Source organism: Camelus bactrianus, chromosome 5 (assembly GCF_048773025.1).
Source record: "Camelus bactrianus isolate YW-2024 breed Bactrian camel chromosome 5, ASM4877302v1, whole genome shotgun sequence".
NCBI classification, from domain to species: Eukaryota; Metazoa; Chordata; class Mammalia; order Artiodactyla; family Camelidae; genus Camelus; species Camelus bactrianus.
Genome location: NC_133543.1, coordinates 104,435,898 through 104,450,609, shown reverse-complemented (window position 1 = coordinate 104,450,609; position 14,712 = coordinate 104,435,898). Strand labels below are relative to the sequence as shown.

General features: G+C 52.7%; 1 protein-coding gene across 11 annotated transcripts in view; it reads left to right on the top strand.

Annotated features, from left to right (window-relative positions):
- Positions 1-14,712, top strand: part of ANKMY1 (ankyrin repeat and MYND domain containing 1) — a 53,390-nt gene that overhangs the window by 22,907 nt on the left and 15,771 nt on the right. For 8 of the 11 annotated variants that reach the window (XM_074364650.1, XM_074364651.1, XM_074364649.1 and 5 more), the window contains 6 exons: positions 400-540; positions 994-1,134; positions 3,101-3,208; positions 4,784-4,915; positions 7,740-7,853; positions 8,178-8,343. In XM_074364650.1, the coding sequence (XP_074220751.1) occupies positions 400-540; positions 994-1,134; positions 3,101-3,208; positions 4,784-4,915; positions 7,740-7,853; positions 8,178-8,343 (802 nt within the window). The remainder of the gene's footprint in view (positions 1-399; positions 541-993; positions 1,135-3,100; positions 3,209-4,783; positions 4,916-7,739; positions 7,854-8,177; positions 8,344-14,712) is intronic. The other 3 variants (XR_012507239.1, XR_012507237.1, XR_012507238.1) reach the window with 1 other exon arrangement.

The window sequence follows — 14,712 nt, the reverse complement described above, 5'->3', positions numbered from 1 at the left end:
AGGCCTGGGTCATTACGGAGTCAGGAGCTGTGTGGCCATGAGTGTGGTGGCATCTGAATGAGGGCCGGCAGGGAGGGTGGGCTTTCCACAGAGGAAGCTGGGGACACTGGGTCCCTGGGTCGGCGTTCCTGTGTGTCGCCCTGGAGACAGAAGCACCTCGTGGATCAGTACAGACGCGTGCGGGTCGTGGGGTGGGTCTGTGGTCAGTTGGGAGCCGGCCTCTTGTCCTGAGCGTTGCAGGGCTGATGAGAAGGTGGTTCCATGGGAACCTCGGACAGGCTTCTGCCCCGACGGGCCTCACGGGCTTCGTTTACGCGGAGCTTCCACCCTCGGGCTGTGGGGTGTCACTGGCTTGGGAGCCACTGCCACGCCCTCACGGTGCCTGCGTTTCCTCTGCAGCTGGGGGCCCTGACCCCCCTCCACATCGCGGCCGCCCTCCCTGGGGAGGAGGGCGTCAAGATCACGGAGCTGCTGCTCCACGCCATCACCGACGTGGACGCCAGGGCGGCCGACCAGGACGATGTGTACAGGCAGAACAAGGTGTGTGTCCACCGTGGGAGGGCAGGTCCCTCTGCACCGTCATCTGCTGGTCCCTGATGAGGGTGTGCCTCGGTCACCCCCACGGTCGGCTGTGCGATGGTGGCCCCTGCAGAGCCCATCGAGGGGGCAGTAGCGCTGTGTCTCCTTCTGCATATCCACACAGAGCCACATCAAGCTCCCAGCCCGTGTGGGTGTGTGGGGGCTGGGAGGGGAGGGCAGGACGGCTCTGACCCCCGTCAGGACAGGATAGCTCACAGTGCACCTCAGCATTCAAGAGGGTCTCTCGGGATGCTGGGGAGGAAGGCTCTCGCTCCCGCTGCTCCTGGGAGCACACCTGCGTGTCAGCTTGTACCTGCCGGGGCTGGTGGCTGGGCCTGGTCAGGCAGGTGGCAGGTGTCTGAGCACTCGGGGGAGAGGCTTGGGGTCACACCTGACCCCTCCGTCTGCTCACAGATAGACCTGCTGCCTTCGAGCCTGAAGCTCAACAACGAAGCAGGCCCTCCCAGCACCTACTACGGAGAGCGCAGCTCCGCCACGGATGAGGGGGGCCGGACGGCTCTGCACGTGGCCTGCGAGCGGGAGGACAACCACAGGGTGAGCCGGGCCTTCCAACAGGGCGGGACAGCAGCCGTGTGTGTGCAGTGCACCTGCGCACGTGTCTGAGTGCTTCAGGGGCGTGTGTGTGAGCGTGTGCAGCTGGGCACGGACCTGTGCGCCGGCAGGCACACCTGTGTGTGAGCTCATAGGTCAGCATGTGTATGAGTCTCTGTGCACGTGTGCATGCGTGTACGTGTGTGTGTTGGTAGGGGGTGGCCAGGCCTTGGGCCCAGTGGCTAAGGGGGCAGACCTTGGAGTGTCAGCTATGCCCCGCAGGGGTCCTGGCTGCCGCGGTCCAGGCCTTCCTCCCTGAATGGTTCAGGGTTCAGAATCAGTGGGCTGGGTCAGGTCCACAGAGAAGTAGAATGCCCTGTGTTAGAGCAGAAACTGTCCTGTAACTCATGTGCTTTGAAGTGTCATTTCAGAGCACGCTTTGGGGACACACGTCCACACACGGGCCTATATGTGCGTTGGAGGGGGGCCTGGACCGTCATGTGCGTCATGTTCTCACTGTGGGACCTGGTCAAACACGTTTGGGTGCAGCTGGCCTGGGCCCCTCGCCCCATCAGTCATCGTCTCTGACTTGGACCCCTGGGGACGACCCTGTCTTGCAGAGCCCCGGTCCCCCTGGCCCTGCAGCTGCTGCCTCCTGTCTGCCTCGGGGATTAATTCCCAGCAAGGCGAGCATGGGAACCCCTCAGCAGAGGCCGGATGGCCGGGGTGGGCCTGAGGGCAACTGGGGAGCCAAGCCCCTGCTTTGCAGTGTAGTGACCAGCATGGCCTGGGCCAGTGAGCAACTGAGCACGCAATAAACTGAGCCTCAGTTTACCCACCTGTAACAGGAAAATGACAGCGGCCCCATGGCACAGGGTGAGGACGGCATGTGCCTGATGGGAGACTGAGGACCTGCGTGGGGGTGGGCGCCTGGCAGTGCTGGGGGGGCGGTGGGAGCACCTCCCTGCTTGAGAATATCCCTGTCTTGTCACCGTGTCCTTGGGCTGGTCATCATGCTGACCCGAGGGGTGCCACAGGCCCGAGCTGGGACTAGGGACTGCCAAGCTCCGAGGTGGCAGGCTGGCCAAGGCCCCCGCTCAGGACGATTGAGGCCTGGGCTCTGAACATGGCGCTTCCCAACTGACACACCTGTGTCCTTTGTACTGACTTTTAGATTTGGAAAAGTTATGGACAGACAAAGTTAGGAGACCCTGGTCATCAGGTCAAGGACAGATCACCCGAGTAAAGTCCCATGCTGAGAGGTGGGGGCCGCAGCGGTCCAGCCATCACGCCTGTGCTCCAGCAGAGAGAGGAAGGGGAGGGAAGCGTTCCCCGGAGCCTCTCAGCGGACTGCTGCCGGCGCCTGCTCGGCCTGGCCAGTGAGGCGGGGGGGAGGGCGCGGCCTTGGAGGGGCTCCCAGCCAGCCCACAGGGCCTGCACGTCCACAGAGCGGGCGCAGGTTCAGCAGAGGGCCCCTCACGGTGGGGGGAGTGGAGACCCCAGGGCAACAGCCCGTGGGCCCTCCAGGGAGAGGAGGAAGCTGGGGGGCTCCCCGGGGGAAGGGCAGAAGGTGCTCCTCCTCGCGGGCTGGGCTTCCTTCTCCCTCTGTGCCTGTAGGGTCCCTGAGCCCCGGGGACGGGCATGTCCCTCTGGCTCACCAGCCCGGGCCTGGCCCTGCTGTGATGGTCACGTGGTCCTGACGCTTCCCTTTCCTTCAAGCACAGCTCTAAGTCCATTTACGTGTCACTTGTCCCTCCTGTCTCTGTTGGAAATGGTGATTGTTTAGAAAACAACTTCTCAGTTTGAGGATCCATCTTCCCCAAATTTAGAGTGCAGTCTGTGTGCCAGACAAAGTGCCGGGACGGGGGACGTGGCAACTGTGACTAAGCTGATTTTGCAGCGTTTGAGTTCATGATCGCTGTCGCGCTCCTGACAGCTCCTGCTGTCCTCTGCCCTTCTCCCCACCCAGTGTGCCAGGGACATCGTCAGGCTCCTCCTCTCCCATGGAGCGAATCCCAACACCCTGTGGAGTGGCCACTCCCCACTCTCCCTGTCCATCGCCAGCGGCAATGACCTGGTGAGCAAGTTCTGCACCCCTGACTGTGCGCCTGCAGAGTTCCTGCCTCGAGGGCCCCCACCCAGCGCAGCACTGGGACCTGCTGCTGTTGGCGGGGCACGAAGGCGGCGTGGTGTGATGGGTGTGGAGGACCCCCCTCCCACGTGGGTGGAGCGCCCCGGAGAGAAAAGGGTGTAGAAAGGAAAGTGAGCACTGAGGATGAGGGTTCAGATGGGTGGGTTCTCCCTCACTGGGCCTGGATGACAAGCCCTGACCGATATCCTGTCCACCAGCACTGTGGTGCCGCCTCCCCAGTGCACTGGCAGAGGCACAGTGGCCTCTCCTCCTCCTGCTGGTGCCAGGGGATGTGCTTGTTTGTCATCCATCCAGCTGCTCATCCGTCCATCCATCCACCTACCCACTCTTCCATCCACCCAATCCTCCATTTTCCCTTCCTTCCGTCATTCATCCATCCATGCATCCGTCCACCCATCCACACACCTACGCACACATCCAATCATCCATCCTTCCACTCCTCCACTTTTTCATTCATCATCCACCCTTCCTTCTGTCCTCCCCACTATAATCCACCCCCCATTCATCCTTTCGTTTAACTGTTATTTTTTGAGCATCTGCTGTATGCCAGGCAGGCCCCTAGGCAAGGGGTGTTGAGTAGAGCAGAAGTCCCCAGGGCCCTATGTTCTGGCTGGGGGTGGGCCACCAGCTGGTGTGTAGCACGGCTTCAGGCAATGATTTGTTTGAGAAGAAAATAAAGATGGATGAGGCTGTAGAGGATGGAGGCGGAGGCTACTTCGCCTGGTGGCCAGGAGGCTTCTCTGGTGAGGTGACACTCAGCAGGGCCAGAGGACGCGAAGGCGTTGTTGACATGCGTGGGGCTTCTGTGGTCCCTCTGAGCGGCCCCTCCCCTTCCTTCCTTCCCTCCTGCATCCAGTCATCAGTCAGCAAGTTGTCTGGGCGCCTGCTCAGTGCCTGGCCCTCACTGGTGGGGCACAGCCTGCAGACAGCTCCACTCTGAGGGACAGAGCAAGCTCTGGTGCCCCTCGTGTCCGGCTGCAGCTGCTCTCACTCCTGGCTTCCTGAGGGGCACCTAGGCTAGCAGCTGGGCACAGCAGGGAACAAGTGAGCCCCATACTCTGCATGTGGTCAGGCGATCACAGTGACCCAGGGGCCCGGGGGCAGAGGCAGACCTGTCCCGGGATGAGGGACTGTCGGGACATGCACCCGGCCCTGGGCTGGTGGGAGACCAGTGGCAGGACTCCGCTGTGCCCCTGCACTGGAAGACAAGACAGGAGCCAGGACCGCCTCAGAGCACTCGCATGGTGGTCTGAGAAAGTGCTGGACCCGGGCTGCCTGGCTGGACTTGCAGCCCTCGCCACGGAATCACCACGTGCCCCCTCCCGCTCCGCAGCATCGTCCTCCAAGCCGGGGCTGGGGCAGCAGTGGGACCTGTGGATGGGCTGCATAGAAAGTGCCCACTGTGGCCACCTGGGCTGAGTCTGGCTGTGGCCTTGCCCGGGTGCTTTCTCCCATGGCAGGGGAGGGTACTGTGGGCTCTGACTGTCCTGTCTGTGTCAGATTGTGAAGGAGCTTCTGTCCCACGGAGCTGACCCCAACCTACTCCTGACCAGGGGCTTGGGCAGCGCCCTGTGTGTCGCCTGCGACCTTACTTATGAGAGCCAGAGGAGTGTGGACAGCAGGCTGGCCCTGGTGAGTGTGGAGGGGGCCAGCCTAGGGAGGAGGTGAGGTGGAGGGGGCAATGGAGGACGGGGTGAGGAGGAGGGGGCGATGGAGGAGGGGGCAATGGAGGAGGGGGTGAGGTGGAGGGGGGTGACGGAGGAGGGGGTGACGGAGGAGGGGGTGAGAAGGAGGGGGCGATGGAGGAGGGGGCAATGGAGGAGGGGGTGAGGTGGAGGGGGGTGACGGAGGAGGGGGTGACGGAGGAGGGGGTGAGAAGGAGGGGGCGATGGAGGAGGGGGCAATGGAGGAGGGGGTGAGGTGGAGGGGGGTGACGGAGGAGGGGGTGACGAAGGAGGGGGCAATGGAGGAGGGGGTGAGGAGGAGGGGGTGAGGTGGAGGGGGTGACGGAGGAGGGGGTGACGGAGGAGGGGGCAATGGAGGAGGGGGTGAGGAGGAGGAGGTGAGGTGGAGGGGGTGACGGAGGAGGGGGTGAGAAGGAGGGGGCGATGGAGGAGGGGGCAATGGAGGAGGGGGTGAGGTGGAGGGGGGTGACGGAGGAGGGGGTGACGGAGGAGGGGGCGATGGAGGAGGGGGCAATGGAGGAGGGGGTGAGGAGGAGGGGGTGAGGTGGAGGGGGTGACGGAGGAGGGGGTGAGAAGGAGGGGGCGATGGAGGAGGGGGCAATGGAGGAGGGGGTGAGGTGGAGGGGGGTGACGGAGGAGGGGGTGACGGAGGAGGGGGCGATGGAGGAGGGGGCAATGGAGGAGGGGGTGAGGTGGAGGGGGGTGAGGTGGAGGGGGTGACGGAGGAGGGGGTGATTGAGGAGGGGGTGAGAAGGAGGGGGTGATGGAGGAGGGGGTGAGGAGGAGGGGGCGATGAAGGAGGGGGTGAGGAGGAGGGGGTGACGGAGGAGGGGCGATGGAGGAGGGGGCCGGCCCTGCAGTGTAGGGTCCAGGCTATGCCCTGGAGCCTTGGTCTGGCCCTCATTTGCAGCAGGTGGGGCTTCATGGGACCTTGGTCGATGTTCTTCAAGACTTGATGTTCCAAACACTAGAGAAGCACAAACCATTCCTGCCTTTATAATTTATAGGCATACACTCTGTGAGTGGCAGACCCACTCAAAAGCCAGACAGAAGTCCCTGATTTGTCTCAAGAAATAGGCCATAGGTTTGGTCTGGCTGCAGGATTCTAGAGTTTTCAATGTAGAGTGGGCCTTGGCCATGGATCCTGGTCAAGGAACCTGATGGGTGGGGACCTGAGGGTGTCCTGGGTGGGGATCGGGGGTGTGCGTCCTGGGTGGGGGTCTGAGGGCGCCGTGTCCTGGGTGGGGGTCGGGGGTGTGCGTCCTGGGCGGGGGTCTGAGGGCGCCGTGTCCTGGGTGAGGGTCGGGGGTGTGCGTCCTGGGTGGGGGTCTGAGGGCGCCGTGTCCTGGGTGGGGGTCGGGGGTGTGCGTCCTGGGTGGGGGTCTGAGGGCGCCGTGTCCTGGGTGGGGGTCGGGGGTGTGTGTCTTGGGCAGGGGTGCTTTCTTGTGCTGGAGGCTGGATGTCCAGGTGCTGCTTGCTCCAGGTGGGCTCAGGTGTGCGGAAGGTGTGCCCTGTGGAGACTCCTGGCCATGGTCTGTAGACTCCTTCTGCCCTCAGAGGTCCCTGTGTCTCCTGAGCGTGTCCCTTCCTGCATGTCTTCCTCCTGACACCCACCCAGGGCTCAGGTTCCCTCCGTGGCCGCTCGGCTCTGGGCACCCTCCCACCGTGTGCTGTTGTCCAAGCCCCCCACTTCGGCGGGTGCGGCGCTGGGTGGGCTCCTCGCCGCCCTTGTTCCGCCGCGGTGCCCACTGTGGCTGCTGCGTGTATGGTGAGGGAGGGGAGGGGAAGAGAGCCAGGGGGCAGGGAGTGAGGGTCCCGCGTCCTGGAGGCTGTTTGACTTCATATGGGTTAAATTCACATGAAAAGAACCAGGAGTCCTTTCCCCTGAGGTCCTGTTCTGGACACTATTTTAAGGATCCCACCTTTATCCTGAGATGCTGTCCTGTCTGAAATAGACTCTAAACTGGAAAAGGTTTGCTTTGCAATCCTGGGGCTGGGATGTGCTTTTTGGGGTCCTCTCAGGCTGTGTCCTGGATGAGGGGGTATGGGTGACTGTCCTGCGGGTGACAGCCTGGTTTTCTTCTGTTACGTTGGGTGCTCTGAGCCCTGTGGTTTTGTGGTTTTGTTGGAATTCCTCATAAAATCTAAAAAACCATAGCACCTCTTTCTAGAACCTGCCTCCTCCCTCGTTGGGGTTGGCGGGGGGAGCATCTGTTAGATGCCATTTGCTGTGAATGGAACTGGTGGTAAATCCTGACCCAGAGGAGGACCTGGCTGTGGTGCGTGCTGGAAGTCACGGACACACGCATGTACACACGTGCACATCCACGCACACACGGGTGCACACTGCAGCCACACACATCCAGTCTCAGGAGCGCCCCTGGGTGTGTGTGGTGCGATGGCGAACAGACAGGCCTGGGATTTGCCCTGGTCCCTGTCACAGTCCAGGGGGCGGAACCAGCCCTCAACAGGGTGCGACTCCATGGTGCCCTGGGAGTTGGGGGCTGCCGAGGAGCCACCCAGCCCCCAGCCTTGACATCGTGGTGATGGTTATCGTGAGGCTGGCAGGTCTGTCTTGTCTCGCTGACTTTCCACACACCTGGGAGGTGGCCTCTCTAGGTGATGCAGGTGACAATAGCCTCTCCTGCCGGGGGCCATGACCTCAGGGGACCCTGATCGCAGCGTCGGGTGGGTCCCACCTCCTGGTGGCTGGGACGTCTGTGAGCCTTTGACGCGGCCTCTGCCTTTGACGCAGCCTCTGTTCTCCACAGGTTGACCGGCTCATTAACCATGGGGCTGACATCCTGAACCCTGTGACGCTCGTGCAGGGGGACAAGGTAGCCGTGGGCACGGCCGTCGACTATGGATATTTCAGATTCTACCAGGTGCGGTTTGTCTCCCGTTGGTGACAGGGGTGAAGCTGGGGACTTTAGCATCTCTTGGGCAGAACCGGGCTAAAGGTCCTTCATGCCTCTGACTGAAGCCAGCCCCTGGAAGAGAAGATTCAGGCACTGAGCGTGCGCGGCCAGTGTGGCTGCCTGGGCACCAGCTGTCTGAGTGTTAGGCCCGATTTGCCCTCACAATGATCGCTCTGAGCAGAATGTGCTCCCCACACAGTGACAGTGGTGGGCCAGGGCTGGGGTCTGCCCTCCGAGGGGTGGGGGGCCGGTGCCCTGGGGTCACTGGTGGTGACCTGGGCTGGGTTGCAGGACCGGAAGATCGCCCACTGCCCCTTCCACACGCTGATGCCGGCGGAGCGGGAGGTGTTTCTGGCCCGGAAGAAACTCCTGGAATACATGGGCCTCCAGCTGCGGCGAGCTGTCCTCGCCAAGGAGAGCCAGTGGGATCCGAAGGTGCTGCATCTGAGCAAGAGAGGTGGGCGCTGGGGCGGGGCGGGGCCGCGGGCGGGGCTGCGGGGAGAAGCGGCTGCGGGCGGGACGGCGGGGAGGGGAGGGGAGGGGAAGGGCGGGGCGGCGGGCGGGGGCTGCTCGCGGCTCCTAAGGCAGCTCTGAGCCCACCTGGAGTCCTGGCTCGGCCCAGGTACATATATCAGGATTTATGCCTCCTGGAAGGGGCTATGCTCCCCGAAGTCTGGGCTCCAGGAGGCTGTAGGGGGTGGGGGGTGGGCCAGGAAGGGGCACAAGAGAGGCCGTTCCTGCTGTTGCCCAGGCGGCCCGCTGGGCCAGCGCCCACCTGACCCTTATGTTCTGTCCTCCAAGGAGGTGGGCACACAAGTAACTATGAGACATGCAAAGAAACAGGAAGATGTGACACATACACTGGAGGGATGAAAAAACAAACGAACAACAGAAAATGCCAGTGAGAGCAGGCAGATGTCACATTTAACAGAGAAAGTCTTCAAAGGAGCCATTTAAAATAGGTTCAAAGAACTAAAGGAAGCCACAGTTAAAGAAGTCAGGAAGGTGTGATGACAATGGCTCCTGGGGTGGAGAACACTAATTAAGAGGTAGGTAGAAATCATTTTAAAAAGAGCCAAATGGAAGGTATGGAATTCAAAGCCAGCAGTCAGCAAACTGAAACACGCACCGGAGGGGCAGAGCGGTGGCAGAGAAGGACATAGCAAAGCTGAAGATTGGAAGAAGAGAGGGGACAAAGAATGAAAAAAACGAGCAGGGCCTCAGGGAACGCGGGCCAGCCGGGAGCATTGTCCACATGTGTGGCGGGATTATCAGAGTGGGAGGGGGAGGGACTGAACAGTGTCTGAAGAAATACTGGCTGAAAACTTCACAACTGTGCTGAAAATGTTGATCTATACATCTTAGAAGACAAAAGAATTCCAAATAGGAAAAGTGCAAAGAAATCCACAGCCACATTAAAATCGTAAGAATTTTATTTCCACAAGTGAAACAGCAGAAATCCAGGGCCCACAAGCTAATCTTGAGAGCAACTAGAGAAAGATGTCTCTCAATACATACTAGAAAACCCAACAAGATTAATCACTGATTTAGAGACTGGAAGATTGCAAGATAACTTCCTATGTGTTAAAAAAAAATCTCAACCAAAATTCTTATATCCAGCAAAACTAGCTTCAAAAAATGAAGGCAAAATAAAAACATTCCCAGCTAAACCTAAAAGCGGAGAGAATTTATTGCTAGCAGATCTGCTTTGAAAGAGATTCTAAAGGAAGATCTTCAGGTTGAAAGCAGCCAACAGAGAATCCTGTATCCAGAAAAAGTAACTTTCAAAGATGAAGATGAAAGAAAGACATCCTCAGATAAACAAAACCTGCCAGTGGCCTTGCCTTGCAAGAGACACTAAAGGCACCCTGAAAACAAGTGATAAGGTGAAAGCCTGAGTTTACAGGAATGCAGAGCACCAGCAAAGTTTATCATAAAAGACAGTATAAATGAGTATTTTCCCTTTTTTCTTATCTTATTAAAGTAGCAATTGTATAAAACAACATGTACAGTTTCTACCCCTGGCATGACCGCATGAGATGGTCCATGGACCCATTTCCCAGCAAGACTGTTGGAAATTGTGATAATTTGAACATCCAACTATTTAAAGTCTCAGTAAATGGTCCAAATATCATAAAATTTACAAGTAAACATTTATTCAAGAAAATCTTTTAAATTCAGTAAGAAGAGAGCCCACGGTATTAAACCAAAACCTGCTCTCTCCCTTCACCCACTCAGCTCAGCAGGGCAGACACTCCTCAGCAGACTGGTGCAGCCTAGAACAAGATCTCACTCCTGCCCCGGCTCTTACTATGAGGGCTGTCTTCCTGGGGAGGGTAGATGCCATCAATACTCACCCTGCCCTCAGCTGCCTGACTTTGGTGTGGCAGAGCAGGGTGAGGCTTCATTCTTATGCTCAGTCACCATTTGTGGGACAGAGGTTTAACTTTAAGTGCGGTGCCATTGAGGATGCTGGGGCTCTGATCCAGATAGTCAGGCAGAGGCCCCTTGCTGGGAGAGGCAAGCTGAGGGGACCTGAGCTGTTACCCCTCTCCCCTGAGTGCTCAGATCCTAAGGTGGTCATGTCACTAAGAGGGAAGTGTGCCATTGTCCCCACCACAGTTCCAGAGCCACGGCTCAGAGATTTATTCAAGGGAGAGAAACACCATAAAACAGAGCACTCCGAACCTCATCTCAAAGGAAATTACTTCACTGGCAATAGAGCATGGAGCAGTTTAAGCCTATGGCACTATCAGAATCAGTGCAGGCTGTGGTGAAGGCAGCTGTGAGGAGATTGGTAGATTCATTAGAGATAAAGACTAACCTATAATATGCCTATTGCCAAAGAAAACCAGGAAGGAGACAGACAGGAGGGGCCCTCCTGTGGTCAGAACAAATCTCAAATACAGACCTTGGGAACTATCCCTTCAGTGAGCCTGGACCTCACTGAACCAGTCTACGGAGCAATTTATGCCCCAGAGCATAGCTGAAAAAACAGAAGAGTGAGCGGTTAATGGAGACAGCCAGAGCCCTGCCCAAATCACTGCCCTGGTGACCACAGGCACCCACATAGCTGCACCCGATGTGGAGCAGTATCAGAAGCTCCACACTGGAGGGGGAAATAGACTTCACAAAATTGACCTAGCTGGCCACTAAAAAACAAACAAATAACAATAACCAGCCCCAGAGAGGGATAAGAATGATGAGAAATGAACTGGTCCCCAGAGAAAAGTGGGCATCACTGAGTACATCAGTACGTGCATAATTGGAGTACCAGAAGCAGAGATGGGAGGGAGCGGAGAAGGAAAAACAGTAAAAGACATCACAGATGAAAATGTGTCAGATTTAATGAAAAACATCAATCTGTATATCCAAGAAGCTTAATGAGTTCCCAATAGGATAAACACAAAGAGACCCACAAACAGACGTGCCGTAGTTAAAAGGCTGACAGCCAGACAATCCATTACTTAAAAGAAACACCAATGAGACTGGAAGTTGACCTCTCATCAGAAGCAGTGGAGGCCAGGAGGCAGTGGGATGTCATATTCAAAGTGCTCAACGAGATACACTGTCAGCCAAAGCTAACTTAAAAACTGATGGTGAAATAGAGATTCCCAGAAAAACAAAATTTGTGAGTAGTAGTCCTGCTTCACAAGAAACAGTAACGCAAGTGACTCCAGATGGAAATCAAATCCACACGAACAGAGAACACTGGCAAAGGCAAGTATAAAAGTGTAAATGCGTATTTTCTTTCTCAACAGATTTAAAAATCAATTTGCATAATAATTTATATAAAAATTAGTATAAATGTATACGTATTTACATGCATGTGCATTTTATTTATATATAACATGTGCGTATACATTACATGTATTTATATGTGTGTGTGCGTGTGTGTGTATTATTGAGCCTATAACATACAGAAATGTAATATATTTGTCAATAATAGTACAAAGGAGATAGGCAGCAGGAAGGTGTTATCGTGGCAAGAAATGACTCCAGATGGCAGGTCATATTGAGAAGAAGAAATAAAGAGACCCAGAAATGATAAATAATAAGTTTAATATAACAAAAGCTATAAATGCATGCTTTTTACGGCTTCTTTAGAATACACAACATTATATAATCAAAACATTGCAATATTGAGTTTGTAACATTTATAGATGTAATATGTATAGCAATAATATCACAAATGGGGAAAGAGAATAGAGCTATGTAGGAGTTACTTTTTTGTATCTCATTGGAATAAACTTAATAATACAGGTTGGAAGCTGAATTTTGATAAGATTCATATGGTGAACCCTAAATCAACCACTAAGGAAATAACAAAAATATAGTTCAAAATTATTAAAGAAATTAAAAGTTGCATTTCAAAAGTATTCACCTAATGCAAAAGGAGTAAGTAAAGGAGGAACAGAGGAACAAAAAATATTAGGAGACGCATAGAAAACAAAATGTGAAATGACAGATGTAAAGCCAACTGTATCAATAATAACATTAAGTGTGAATGGACTAAATAATCCAGTCAAGAGGCAGAAATTGTCAGACTGAATAAAAATATAAGATCCATCTATATGCTGTCTCTAGGAGACATAGTTTATATTCAAAGATACAGATAGCTTGGAAGTAAAAGAAAGTCATATATCATGAAAATAGCAACCGCAAGAAGCTGGAATGGCTAAACTTATATTAGAAAAAGTGGACTTTAAAACAAAAAGTATTAGGGGGAACGTGTAGCTGAGTGGTAGAGTGCAGGCTTAGCAGGCATGAGGAGGTCCTGGGTTCAAGCCCCAGTACCTGTTAAAATAAATAAATAAATAAACAAACCTAATTACCCCACGCACCCCAAACCAACCAACCAAACAAATAAAAAATATTACTGATGCTAAAGGGAAACATTTAAAATGATAGGAGTCAATTAATTATTTTATTTATAATAAAATAATTATAAACCTGTATGCACCTAACTGTGGACAGCCAAATACACAAAGCAAAAACAGACAGAAATGAAAGAAGAAATAGATAATTCAACAATAATAGTTGGAGATGTCAATTCCGCATTTTCAATAATTGATAGAAAAACTAGGCAGGAGGTCATAAGGAAATAGAAGGTTGAACAATACTGTAAGACTACTAGACCTAACATATTTATAGAACACTCTACCCAACAACAGAATATATATTCTTCTCAAGTGTACTTGGGGGGCATTCTCCAGGACAGACCGTATGTTAGGTCATGAAAAACTCTGCAAAACTCTTCATAAATTTATAAGGATAGAAATAATACAAATTATATACTCTGACCACAGTGAAATGAAATTAGAAATGAATAACAGAAAGAAGTTTGGGGAAATCACATAAAATAACACACTCTTAAATAATAAGTGTGTCAAAGAAAAAATCAAAAGGTAAATTAGAAAATACTTTGATATAAATTCAAAAGAAGACATAACATGCCAAAACATACGGGATGCAGCTAAAGCAGTGATTAAGGGAATTGTATAGCTGTAAATGCTTATATTAAAAGGAATATCTCAGTCAGCAATCTAACCCTCCTCCTTAAAGCACTCGCAAAAGAAGAGCACACAAACCTAAATGAAGCTAGTTATCCAGCTAGATAAATGTCTGTATGTATGTTAGAGCAAACATTAATGGAATAGAGAATGGAAAAACAACAGAGAAAAATCAATAAAACCGAAAGTTGGTTCATTGGGAAAAAATCAGCAAAACTGACATATTTGGCTAAACTGACCAAATTACTAAAATCAGAAGTGAAAAAGGGGACATTACTACCAACCTTACAGAAATAAAAAGGATTACGTGACGATACTATGAATAATTGTATACCAACAAATTGGATCATCTAGATGAAATGGACAAATTGATGAAAACACACAATCTACCAAAACTGGTTAAAGAGGAAATAAAAACACCTGAACGGACATAACAGCTAAAGAGATTGAATATATTAACAAACAAACAAACAAACAAACAAACAAACAAACAAAAAACCTCTTTAAAAAAAGCCCAAGCACAGATGGCGCCAGTGGTAAATTACACCAAACATTTAAAGCAGAATTGACACCAACCCTTTTCAAATTCTTTCAAAAGTTAGAGTAAAGGGAATACTTCCTAATGTATTTTATGAAGCCAGCATTACTAATTCTTAAGCCAATGACATCATAAGAAAATTACAGACAGATATCCTTTATGAATCTAGATGTAAAAATCTTCCACAAAATACTAGCAAACAAAATTCAGCATCATGTCAAAAGAACTGTCTGCCATGACCAAGTGGGATTTACCCTAGAAATGCAAGAATGGCTTAATAACAATAGCAACAAAAATCAGTGTAATACGCTACATTATTAAAATGAAGGGGAAAAAACCCACATGATTATTTCAATTGATGTACACAAAACTTTTGACAAAATCCAACGCCGTCATGATGAAAACGCACAACGGACAATAGAAGGCTACTTCCTTAACCTGATAAAGGGACCCTGCAAAAACAACCTCACAGCTAACATCAAGCTCAGTGGTGAAAGACCAGACACTTTCTCCCTAAGATCAGGAAGAGGAGAAGTTCCTCTCTCACCATTTCTGTTTAATATTGTACTGGAGTTGTTAGCCAGTGTAATTAGGCAAGAAAAATTTTAAAAGGCATTCTGATGCAAGGAAAATGTTAAAACTCTGTTTGTACATATCATCTTACAGACTGAAAATCCTAGGAATCCACTTTTAAAACTGACTAAAACTAATATTAAATGATTTTAACTAAATATATAAATATTATTATTAATCTAAATATAAAACTACTACACTA